General features: G+C 40.5%; 1 protein-coding gene across 4 annotated transcripts in view; it reads left to right on the top strand.

Moving 5' to 3' along the window:
* LOC139295060 (vacuole membrane protein 1-like) overlaps window positions 1–13,635 on the top strand; it is a 53,942-nt gene that overhangs the window by 19,405 nt on the left and 20,902 nt on the right. For all 4 annotated transcript variants that reach the window (XM_070917136.1, XM_070917138.1, XM_070917137.1 and 1 more), the window contains 3 exons: window positions 3,593–3,724; window positions 12,974–13,054; window positions 13,498–13,614. In XM_070917136.1, the coding sequence (XP_070773237.1) occupies window positions 3,593–3,724; window positions 12,974–13,054; window positions 13,498–13,614 (330 nt within the window). The remainder of the gene's footprint in view (window positions 1–3,592; window positions 3,725–12,973; window positions 13,055–13,497; window positions 13,615–13,635) is intronic.

A 13,635-nucleotide genomic window follows, 5' to 3' on the forward strand; every position in this document is an offset into this window, starting at 1 on the left:
TGGCTGTGCATACTGTAGACTGGAACAGCAGTTAAGCTTTGATAAACATTTGTCAGGGCTCAGTTTTGGTCGCAGTTTGCAGTGACCTTGCACATTTGCCACAGCTTTAACCAGTGTGTGCTTTGAACTATTGTTGATGTCAGGTGAAAACCTCATATCTCCCAAATGCCGGTTTCTCAGGAGAAAAAAAAAACAGTCTTGTTTTTAGTTGGACCACCATGTATTTTTTTAATTTAACCAGTGGGTTTTGAAAGGTCATTAAACAGAGGGTGATAAAAAAATGAAAATTAGCAAAATTGAAGGCATGGTAAACTATACATGCCAAGGACTCCAATTTAGGTGCACAAATCAGACTGCCCCCTGGGTCGTTAACTAAGACTTTTTTCTTAGTTAACATGCAATTTATGCTGTGGTAAGAGAACGGCGAACAAGGTGAAAAGTAGGCCATTCCTGTGTTTTCTCTCTCTGTTAACATCATAATACAAATATTTTCTTAAATATTTCAAAACTCCCCCTGACCATGTGAAAAACTCTGTGGTCCCTGCACCCTAATTGTAGAATCACTGTGACACGTGTCTATCGATTATTTTTATGCAGTACCTCCAACAGTAAAGGCTCAAGCTAGAAACTAAATATAAATTTGCATTCACACTGTGGGTGCAAATGTATTCATTGATAACTCCTTTGCTTGGAAAACCCCAGCAACTTGCTGTGAATTTCCCCCATGCAGCGTCGGTGGTTTCACACCTCTAACCAGCCTTGTGGCTTCCGAGAAAGATGAAATATTTTCAATCTACGACCTTTTTTTCAGGGCCAGAACATAAACATTTTTCCACTTTATAGTACAAATACATAAAAATAACATGCTAAACTTTAAATGCTGTTAATTCCGTTTCAAGCTTGAACTTAGACAAGAACAGCCTTCTACCTGGGCGTCTAGTTACACTCTGGTGGTTTATCAGTGACTCACACGTCTCAGAGTTACCATGAAACCACTGACAACGGCTTGTGCTCTTGTCACACACACATACAGAACACATGAACAGATATGTACCAATGATCTAGAAGTCACAGTCATTATCCACTTCTTTTGTAACAGCAGCATCTTTTCACGTCCACTGTTATCGTCAGTTTCCTTCTTTTTTTTTTCCGTGAGAAAGGCAGAACTGCTGAACATTGAGAAAAGAGAACTTGGCCACTGACACGAGATATGAGTTTTGTCATTCTTTGTTATCTGTTTCCCTGTTCTGCATAATGTGGAAGAGGCTGAGGTGAGGGGGAAATACAGATCTTCAGCTACTTCTTCACTACAGGGAGCTTTACTGGAACCAGGCAGGCCTTCCACAACCTGCTCTCGACTGTATTTGGCCTTCAGGCTTCCTTATTGTTTGTAATACATTAACTATACACACACGCACGTACACATGCACACATACACATGTAATAAAAACTTTAATAATCCCCTTACACAAATACACATTTGGTGTGTAATAAATGATACTGTGATCCTCACCTTTCACCCCTTATAATAGCTTCATGTTGTTATATGAGACACAACCCATCTTAACATCCCATTTAGTGTGTGTGTGGTGTGTGAGTGCAGGCACACCGATCCTGCACATTAAATAGTCTGTATGATTGATTTATTGGTGCAGCATGTTCGTTTTTCTGGCTTCAAACGGAGTAAACTTTGCTCTCAGCCAAGTTGCAGCCAAGACAGCAGCAGAACCATGCACTGAGCTGTGATATAAGAGTCTGTGTGCCACCCAATCCCCTTGGATTCACCACCACCCAGTCACCACCACACCCTTGTAACCCCAGCCTGGCATGGCCTCGACTCGTCAGCTCTACAATTGGGGACACCTGTTGTCCCCACAGTTTCAAAGCACCCACGCCAGTATTCCCCCTCCTCCTGCCAGCCCCCTATCTTCAGGATATGTGGTGGTGATGAGACAGTCCCCTCCCCACCAGCACTACCTCTTCTTCCACTCCTCTGTCCTTTCTCTCTTTCCTCCTTTCTCTTTGTCCCTTTTTGTTCCCTCTTGAAGCCTCTCTGTCCACTACTGCAGCTCCCTTAAGTGCTCCACTTCAAACACCACCACTGTGCAGGTGGACATATTTCACTTCCCCCTACACAAACACACACAGGCGCGTGCACACTCACAAACAGAGGCAGAGCTATTGAATGGAGCAGCTGCCAGGGAGATTAGGGCACGTCTCTATTATGAGAAAAAACTGGCAGATTTCATCAAAGACTGCAGTGTTAACAAGAGAACAGGGTGTCCAGATTAAAGATGCAGTCTGCCAGGTTTTGGGATAGCACCGCCTCCTGAGAATGATTGTTTGGGCTTGTTGTCGCTGCCATGGTTGCTAACTACTCACTAATCATCTTCTGGCTCAGCCATCCTGCTACATACAAGTAATGTGGCTGTGATTAGTTAGTTATGGTCTTGTGGGAGAGAGATTGAAGCTGTGAGTTTGTGTGCGTTCCACCTAAACAACTGAATTTCAGTTCAAGAGCATTATTGTTTCATTGTTGTGCATCGTAGGATGACAGCGATGTGCCATCTGTGTGTTGTAACTTACACTAACTGTATCCTTAGCATCTTCTCTTAGCACCCCCCCCCCCCCCCCCGCCATGCCTGGAAACATTAAAGTAATGAGCTGTGAGCAACTCCAAAAACACTGCATTTCTTGGCGGCTGTTTTCATTGTGTTAATTAAGTCTGTAGCCCTCACCCCCTCACCCCTCACCCCCCCAGCCCTCATGTTTTGGCGGTATGAACTTGGTGAACCGACCAAGTGCTGAGGATTTATTTCCCTCAAATCACTTCCGCTTTCTTCCTGTTAAGCCCCCCTCAATCATACAGGCCCCACCGCTTTATAGCTACAATCTCCTTTTGGCTGTTGGATATTGATATCTTGGTTCCTTTAGACCCCCCTGGGCTTGTTAGCACTTCTTAAATTTTCCAGAAACACTGCATTCCACATGTCCAAAGTAGACTGAGCAGAGCAGTTAGTGGTGCAGTGTGTTGATATGCTGTTTAGAGGTGGCATCTGGTTTTTCACCTTCCCTGGGCCTGTGTTTTATGTATCCACGATCGTTTAATAATCTGTGGGATTTTCGTTCTTGTAAATCCTTTCCGTTTTATTCCCATTAAGTGCTCTGATCGCACAATCCCAGACGTCAAGCGGCGCAAGCTCCTTTGGATCGTGGATATTGATATTTTTGCTCCATTAACCCTCCAGGAACCATGGTAACATGCTTGTTATAATAATTGGCATGATATTGAGACAAATATAGCATTTTTACAATTCATAATAAAAAATACTATTTAAAGTAATAAAACCAGCCATAGCATCTCAATCCAATTAAATAAAGTTGATACAAGTAAATAACCTGTACTGTACAACTAACACTCTCTCTCTCTTTCTTAAAGCTATGTTGAATTCAGATTTAATGGCATGTCGGGACAGAAGCCTGTGTTGCCAAAACAATATACGGAAGAACAAGACGTCAGGGATTGCTATAAACAGCTGAGCAGCAGTAATTAAGAATCTCTGTATGTGTGCCTGTGTTTCTGTGTGAGCAGGGTGCAGGTACAGCGATAGGAGAGCTTCCTCCCTACTTCATGGCACGGGCGGCGCGTCTGTCCGGCGCCAACCCCGACGACGAGGACTACCAGAGGTTTGAGGAGATGCTGGATCAGACCCAGTCTGCACAGGTGACTCACTGCTCCCTTCATCACCTTCAGCCCCTTCATCACCCTCTGTTATCCAACCCCCGTCACTTCCTCCTCCTTCTCCCTCAAACCCCCTGCTACGCTCATCTTGTTAAGCTATAACTTTACATTTTCACCTCTCCGCTCTTTTGCACTTGCATACTTGTTCAGTATCACTCTGTTGCACTTGTACATTTCATTTCTCATTGCTATGTTTTGGGCGTTGATTTATTTTCACAGTTCTGTTATTTAATTAAATCGGCCACTGCAATCTCCCTGAAGTGAAATCTACTGTGCCAGATTTCCCACACTGTATCTGTGTGCGTGTTGACCAATGACCAAGCTCCACCTAAGTGTCTCAACAGTACGGCGGGAATCAAGTGCTTTCACAAGGTTATGACTAAGAGAACAGCAATGATGCACTCGAGTAAAATGTTCCTGCCATTTCCGGACCTTCATTTTGAAATTCCCTGTGAAAAAAAGATTCTGATATCAAACATCCCTGCAAATGTTTCAACAATGCCTAACAGCTCGTTGTAAATATTTATTTTTCCACCCTCTTGTGATTATGAATGGAGGAGGAAGAATGAGGGGAAACATGCGTGTGGTTTCGTAAAGGCTTTTCATCAGACCGGTCTGTCCTGACACAGTCTTCATCCTCAGGAATGCTTTTCTCTCTCCAACAGTGTGGGTCAAATAGTCAGACAGGCCAAGTGCAGTAAATCAACTGCATCCATAAATGGTTTTGAACTTTACAACAGACTCGCTTACTCTTGTATTTGCAATGAAACTGTAGCAGACAGTACCAGACTGTTAACAAATAAATTAAGTTTTTTTTAGTGAGGGTATTACTGAGTGATTCAGAAGAATATTTATTTTTGTTGACAGCATGTATTTCACGTTTCAGCATGCACACAGGAGTAGTAACAGTCAGTAACTGTAGTTTAGATGTGACTTGTTCTGTACTGATATGCTGTCTTTGATAATGCAGTAATTCCAAAAGGAGAAATGCCTGAAAAGTATTCCTCTAGTCACAAGACAAAATAAATCCCCACACCAAGTCATTTATTCTGATCCACTCCCATACAACGACAAGTCTTTCCCATGTTGTTACCTCATATCCCTGGATGTGTCCTTCTATCTGAGTTTATGCCAAAAATGTCACAAAAATGATTTCTCATGTTTATTTTAAAATGCCACCATATTCTCTTAGCAGAATACAGTAGAGTAACAGGTAGAGTTTTTTAATGTTTAATCCAAATTTTGATTCTAGATTTTAAAAGCAACCCAGTCAACCCTTTTTCACTTAAATTCAAATCATTTCAATGGATTATTTAATACATTTTTTGTTTCCAGTTCTGTTTGAACAGTCGCAGTATTCTGGAAGCAAGTTGTTGTCTTGAAACGGGGCAAATCGCTCCTCCCATATCAATAATGTCACAAATATTGAAGGAAGTTGATTTGCTTTGGAGATAATTGACTATAAAAATAATAAGTCAGTGGTCCTCAAACAGGGATCTGGGGACCACCTTTCTGTTGGGATACTCGGGATCACCAAAAAATATGGAATAGTTAGTTTGTGTTTTACTAGACTTGATTTCACTTTGTCTTATCCCAATTCGAGAATATATAAAAATTACTTTCAGTGGAGTGAAGTCAATACTTCACCAGTCACTTGGTCCTTTTCCTCTCTTCTCTTCCACATCAACCTGTACAGGAACACCTGGACAATATGTCTTGTTAAAGAAAATATCACCAATGAATTACTGCATTCATTTCTAGTAGCAGAAAAAATCTTATCGCACTACTTTCTTTGGGACAAAACTTTGAACCGTGTTGTATTTCTGGCCACCGCTCAATTACTGTTGTCAAGGCAGCTATTTTGCCTTTGGCTGCGTCACATACTCACAAAATTGTTAATGCCCCCAAGTAGCAATAGGTGATCCATTGTCACAAAGAATACAAAATATTCTTTAAATACATTGATTTACAAATAAATCGTTTTTCAAAATAAAAGCATGTGACTCCCTAGAAGCACTGAGTAAATGATACATTTGGACCTGTAGATGTGCTGTATGTGTGTAAATTGAGCGAGGGAAATATTACATCAACCACTTTTTTTCATAATCAGCATAGTCTACTATGACTCCCAGAAGACAAACTGAAGGGACGCTCTGAGACACTAATACTGAAACCGATTCAAGGAAGTCACAAAAACATGTAGAATCGGTGCCGCTGGTTAACAAGGGGCAGGAGTGCAGCACCTGCTGTAAGGTCCACTTTTACTAATGCTGTGGACAGCTGGGCAGGTTGGCACCAACAGCAGCCGTGGCGTTCAGACCACATGTGTGAGAGAGGAGCTCTGACATCACTTACTGATATAGTGGCGCTTCCCACCAAAACTGTGAGAAAAAGCAGAGACAGAGGAAGACTGAGACAAGCAAGCGGCATGGGGAAGAGGAGATTTTGTCTAAATGATCGTCTCAGCATCGAAGAGCTCCTGTGCGTCTTTTCCCAAACAAACTAACAGTGTGATGCAGGAGGAGCATCGCCTGCTTGTCTCGCATCCGAACGAGAGCAGATTAGAAGTGACGCTGCTTGCTGCTGTCTCAGTACCCAGCCTTAGTCTCGCTCTCTCTCTCCGACATTGTTTCTTTTTCTGTCCCTCTCTTCTTATGCTCTTATTCTTTCTCACGCACTCTGTTCGTCTCCCACTGTGCATTGCTCTCGCCTCTCCCTCTCTCTCTCTCTCTCTCTCTCTCTCTCTCTCTCTCTCTTCCTCTGATGATATCTGGCAGCCGTGTGTATGTATGTAATGTGTGCTTGGACAGCATCTGGAGGCAGGTTGCTAGCATCAGCGAGGACCTGCCACATACGGAAACATTTTTTCTCTCGCCAGGGCTTTTACGGATGTTCTCAGGGTTCCCTCGCTTGTTCAAGGAGATCCCGCAACATCTCTGGTCCACCTTTTACCCTTTTTCCACTTCTTAAGGTGGACACGGAGGCGTTCATCTGCTGGATTTGTGTCAGAGATTTTGACTGAAAGCTGACAATCAATAGTAGTAGGCCAAAGTGGAATCAGACTCCACTGGGATTGGATTGGAGAAACTTTGGTATCGTTGGATTGTTATGTATTAAACAGGATGTGGTTACATTTTGTCCTCAAGGATGTGACACCCCTTCAACCCTATCCCCCTCCACACACACATGCTCAGACTCTCTCCCCCACACACTCTCTCCACCCTGTGGCAGCAGAGCTGGATTAAGATGCTGACTTCGTCCCCTCCGCTCAAGTCACAGAGGTTTGTAGGTGCCAGCAGTTTGACTTAAACCCAGTGGTATTTCTCCCAGCCTGCACGTGCCAACTTCCTGCCACAAGTGCACGTGATGCACAGCAGCAGAGCACTCTGGGTTTTTTTTCTCATTCATTCAACAGAGCTATTCAAGAATAATGAAGTCATGCCTTTTCTAACGGCTCCAGACGCTGATGTCATGAACATCAGCTTTTTTTCCCCTCTTAAATCTTTAGCTCAGTACGAGAGCACCCGTGTGCTGGAGAGGAATCCTCAGTATCGACACAGACCGTCTCGGATGATCCTGCATGGTTCGAATCCATGATTGCTCTTGTAACTTGATAATGAAGTTATTTCCTGGCTTGTGTTTTTTTTTTCATCCGGCACGGAAGGGGTTAACAGGCTGTGAATTCTTGATTGCCAACTCCCAGGATCGTATCTCCTGTAACTCAAATCAGGGCCATCTGCGCTGGGCGTATGCCTGCCTTCCCCCCTGGCCTACTGCACTCAAAGGCTCTCTGTGCTGTGGTTTGCCCGGCCCCGTCACGTGACTTCTCTGAAAGTGCCCCCTCCCTCCTCCTCCCTCTTTATTTCCAGTAAACTGTTTGAAAGGAGGGGGGTGAGTCAGAGTAAAACCAGCTTCCCTTTAACCACAGCTTGTTAAAGAATTTGTCAACGTGGACTCAGGGGTGCATTTTTTTTTGTGTGTGTGTGTGTGTGTGAGAGAGTATGTGTCCAGATAGATTTGAATGTGTAGCTCTTCTTTCTTCTTTTTTCTTGAAAGGGGACTGTAGCTTCTATTGCATCAGGAGTCCTTAATCACTCCACTTCCTGTGCCAGAGAGAGCAGGCGCGGGCTTGTCAGGAGTTAATAAGATGAACTTTAGCCGTCTTCGTGTCGGGGGGCTCGCGACCGCTCCGGAGATGTGTGTCTTCTGTGTGAAAGACTTTCATTGAGAAAAAAAAAGAAAACACAGAGAGAGGGAGAGAAAAATGTGCGTGGGTGTTGACTTGTGTATAGGCTATGCATAGATTTTTCCTTGTCTGACACTTTAATTTTCCACATGGAGCAGAGTGCCTTGTCCCTGCCTGCTTTTTGTCCATGTTTGAACTCTGTACCCCATCAGCACTACCAAAGACTACTGAAAACAAAGTGTTTGCTTTGCCAACTTTTTCCTCAATGAAAAGCCCACTTTTTGCGAGAGAACCCTCTGACCAAAACAAACATATCACATCATATGATAATGTGTTTCAAATGAAAAACAGGCGAAGAAAAAAACTTGACCATCAAAGTAATTTCAAGATCCTGACACTTGAAACAGATCCTGTTTACATTGACATATATCAAAATAAAGAGCCTTAACCTTTCCTTGTAATGCTTTGGGGTTGCTCTAACAAGTTCAAAAAACTTTCTTCTCACTGGTTTTTCCCTGAGGATAATTCTAATAACTGTCATCACCTGTCTACTGTTACCACATATATTCAAACTATCATGTTAAATGTAGAGCTCACTCTGCTTCGTCCTCACACATTTTAATACTGAACATGCTCCTGTATTTATGAGAATTAAACCTCATTTTCAGTTAATCATCCTGATGACATAATTCCATTAATACTAATCTTGTGACGAGCACCCTGCTATTCTTCATTTATTACATTAATTCATCTACAGTATATTTAGTGGGATTAAATCAAAACAGATATGGTACATTTCTGATGTTTGTAATGCTGCCATTTTATTTAAAAACTCTGTATTTTCCAGTAAGTTTAATAACGTTTACACAAAAGTAGCACATGTTCATGAAACTCATGGCGGGAACATGCTGTAAAGAGTAAGAGACAAATCCGGTAAGATGTGGTTTCTGAGGAGCACTTTTTTCTTATTCAAATGAGGAATTGGCTAATCTGACTGTCAAAAAAAAAATCCCAACCTATAAACAACAGATGAAATGAGAGTATTGTTCCCCACAGAGGTCGGCTTCATGTGGGGTGACTGTGCAGACTGCTGAGTAAAGCATCTGTGCCGAGCAGCCAAACCTGGAACCAAAACCTCCATGGTTTTAATGACGCTGCGCCCTTGACAAGATCTTACCAAATGTAATTGCTGCTAAGCCCAGCCCTGCAGGCCGGCGGTGACGGGGTGGAAGAGTGGGGGGGTGGGGGGTGGCAGGCAGCCCTTGGCAAGCTGCCTGGCAAAGATGGTGATTTTCCATAAGCCGCCAACAACAGAGTCTGGATGTCTGAACCCCAGCCATCCAAGATAGACGCTTCCCCGGTCCAGAAATGCAGAATAGAGAGAGAGTCCAAGTACATAGTTGAACTATAGTAAATCACAGTGTCACAAGTTCACACACACACCCTTTTACACCCTCCCCTCACCTCCTCAGGGACCCTTTGTTCACGCTGCGGTGATATTTTCATGCTCGCTCTCACTGCACTAATTACTAATGTAACAATGCATGTGTCATGATGTCAGAAAGTGAATGGGATTCACAGGCCATCTCCATGGCACTGATTGGTTCTGCAGGGTTCTGTCCGCACTGCAACACCGGCAGTTGTCAGGTGTCCCTGGTCCAGACATAGTCCTCAGTGGTTCGGCTGTAAAACAACCATACACATTCCTTCCCTCCCTGTCTCCCACCAGCTGAGCAACTCACACGCACACACGCACACATGCACACATGCACACATGGGGACAGGCAGGAATTAAAACTACAGGCTAGTCCAAGGAGAAACCTTCATGATTGGATGTCAGTGGAGGCAGAAATTCAAATCGTGAACCAATCAGATTCTGTGTCCCTTCGCTCCCCCCACCACCACCTTATTAGGCGACCTCCCATGTCTCTCAAATTTCCTGTCCGCTTGGGTGCACCCCGTAAAGAATGTCATCAGCACTGTACTGGTTTTGTTGACCATATTAGGTATGATCATGTATTGCCAGCCCCCTCCTGTGCCTCATTTTTTTGAATTAATATGATGATGTAGAAACGGAGGCCTCACTTTTTTTCAAAGAAAACAATTTTTTCTTGTCTGTTCATATGAAACAAATTTGTTTTTTTTCTTTTGTGTCTTTGTCAGTTGATTTGATATTGTTTTAAGTGAGAAAAATATGCTTTCAGTGGGAAAAACTACTTCACATACAGCAAACATTCAATAAAGATATTTAGACTTAAAACAATTAAACATAGACCTCTAACCTAACTATTTGAGGGTTTCAATCTAAAATGCAATAGATGCATTTTTGAGAACACTTTGCTACATGAAAAACACCAGGATATTATGAGAACATTTTAATACCAACATAATTTTGTGTTCATATCAGCAGTCAATGTGAAAGAGTGTGTATTTTCTTCAAATGGAGGGTGTCTCTTTGAAACAAAAGCCTTCAATAGACTTCTTATTAAGAACTGTATTTGCAGTTATTTATTCATTATTGTGAGGGGTTTCCATTAATTACTATCCTGCTCACAATTATAAAATGAGTTTGAAGTTAAATGTGAAAGGCATAAAAGGATGCTTTTAATGTGAAACATCTCCATAATTTCATATAGCCAGTGCAAACTATAATATATACATTTGTTACAGTAGCAGACACAGATTTAAATCAAAGGTGTTATTTATTAGCATAGTTCTATGACAGGATAAATTAAGCACACATTTAAGGTTTCATTCTGCAAAATATTTATTTAGTTACTAAAGAGACTGGTTGAGTTGTATAAAACAAATGCTTCATCCAATATAACATAAATATAATCACTGACATATTGAGAATTTCACATTTATTAAAAAAGAGGCAGTATTACAGTAATTACATTAACTTTGCAAAGAAAGAATAATCTTATTGTTTTTCATGATAAAAGTGCAAGAACTTCAAGAAACATTGAGACAAATTGTAGAAAGAATAATAATAAAGAGTGACAGCTGTTGTGCAGTTTTTGGCTGTAAAATCCAATTTCTCCACTGCCAACAGATCAAATTATCTGAAACATATTAAGGTCTACAAATAAAAGATCTTGCATCAAATATTTTTGAAATGCAATTTCTTTAATCTATTTTATTGTTATTGTTTTAAGAGTTTTGATTTTCACCCAGAATCAAACAATTTCTGTGCAAAAAACAACTTTAATTTAACAATGGCAAATCTAGCATGGTATAGAAGTAATCCTTTTATAACTTACCTAGATATTGAATGTGTCATCCAAAAAAGTGAAAGGTCTTGGTTTTCCTTTGCATTCCCACTGTGTTCCCAGAACTAGTTGAGATGAAATCCAAACAGATTAAGGCTCCTCTTCCCAGAAAAGGTATATTGGGGAAAAATATGTGTCATTGCTGTGAAAAGAGGCTTTTGTGGAGCTGTCAGGAGGGATAGGGCAAGACCAGCAGAAAAAGTAAGAATTTGTGAGTCACTGGATGGCCAAAGTCTGTTGTCTTGTTCTCACATTCCCAGTGACAATGGAATAAATAACTGGCACCAGAGGTAAGATACAGACATGCTAAAACCAGTTTATCACTCTCCTATAATGAAGAAATATGTTTAGAGATGAGCCTTGTAATTCTTTTTTTGAATGTGTGGCAGGTGAATCATTTTAGCTGTGAACTTGAGGATATTTATGTTGGCAGGATGGTCATGATTTAAGCGCAGGACTTGTTTTAATTGTGAAACTCACTTTTTTCATTCAAACATTTAAATAAATACAATTTCCCTCTGAGATGTTGTTTATTGTTAGCTGAGTTAATGTTATTTTGTGATAAATATACAAAAGCAGGCAACTTCTCCCCACCAAGACTTCCTCATCACTTGTACTTTTTACAATTACTTTGGTAAATGTGGATAAATTAGGATTAAAACAGTGCAAATATTTTGAAAAGTGTTGACCTACATGTTGGTTTTTAGAGACTTTTATCATTTAAAATTAAGCACCTAAACTTGGGAGGGTTTAGAAACACAAATTCCAAGATTTAGTGAGTGAAAATCTGTCTGATGCACTGTCCATTAAAATATGTCTTTTTCAAGTTCAAAACAGTTTGCACTGCTGTATATCTAATTTCTGAGCATCTAATTATTTGGTTTGTCAGCTACTATCTTGCTCAATAATTGATGAAAACTGTTTTGTTGAGGGCACATTTACAGGAGGTAGAAAATCCTCCTGTTGCAGCTGCTGCTCCCTTGCACTTATTTAAACATAAGCAGAGATTAAAAAAAAAACTAACAAGCAAGTTATTAACTTATTTTTCGTTTCATTTGGACACCACAATGTTTTTAGAAATAAAATGGAAAGGTTTAATATCAATACACAGACAATAATTTGTAAATAAGCTGAAACATTAACATTCAGAGATGACGGAGACAGCCTAAAAGCAGATCTATGATTAAAAGATACTATTCCTAAATAAGACTTTATCCTAAATTCTTCATTTGTTTTAATGTGACATTTGAATGGGTTTCAAAGCGTTCAGTAAAAAACACTTCAGAAACAACATTGCAGCTGGCTACACACATTTATTTCACACACCTCTGTGATATTCCCTCTTCCACATAAATGCTCAGAAAAACACTGAAAAATCCTTCTCTCTAATTTACCCTTAATAAATGTTTGAGTAGCCCAATTAATGATGTATATCCAACAAATGTACTTATCAATATGAAATTTATTTTTGGAGATTGTGGATAATTTTTCATATGAAATGTAAATCATTGATAATAATTTTAAACAGTTTGAATGTCAGACAGTATGATATGTTTCTGACAGAAACTCAGTAATTAGAAGAATAAATTATTATTTGTAATTTGCTGTTTAGTAAAAAGCTGTGAAGCAGGTTTGAGATGTCTCCTGTGTATAAAGCGATGTCTGTGTCATGCATACAGTATACATACGGTGTGTGATCAGTATCAGATAAACATCAGAAGGTCTCTAGTGGAAATTTTATCACACATTTTTCCTTCTTGTGCTCTTTTTCAGGACTTTGCCAACCGAGCAAAAGCAGCTGTGAAGAAACTCATCCAGAGTGTCGGATTCTTTGGGATTTTAGCCTGTGCCTCTGTGAGTCCAATCACACATAAACTGTTTTCTTTAAAATAATCCCCACACACACACACACACACCAACACACAGACAAAGTGGGGTTTATCTGTTTTAATGATTTGTCATGTTCACATTCATGTTATATTAACATGTGTGCATCATTCAAAGGAAAGGGCATTCCTGAATTGTTCAACATATGAACAGAACAGAACAAAAGTCAATTTTATGAAATATACATTTGACAAGTATCAGATATTCATGGCACCTTCAGTGACCTTCTGTAGGTGTACCTGTAGAATACAGATGTATAGTCAATTTGCAGAAAGAAAAAATACTACATGGATTTCAATATTATGCTATGTCATTTCATGTCTTGAACTTTCTCTGTATGATTTGTTTTGTATTTCTCTCGGTGAATTGACACAAAATCAAGTCTAATCATCTTTATTGTATTTCCCCAGATTCCAAATCCCTTGTTTGACCTGGCAGGAATAACATGTGGACATTTTTTGGTCCCCTTCTGGACTTTTTTTGGTGCAACGCTCATCGGGAAAGCAGTCATCAAAATGCACATTCAGGTAAAGCTGCATTTCAATAAT

This window comes from Enoplosus armatus, chromosome 13 (genome assembly GCF_043641665.1).
Source record: "Enoplosus armatus isolate fEnoArm2 chromosome 13, fEnoArm2.hap1, whole genome shotgun sequence".
NCBI lineage: Eukaryota > Metazoa > Chordata > Actinopteri > Centrarchiformes > Enoplosidae > Enoplosus > Enoplosus armatus.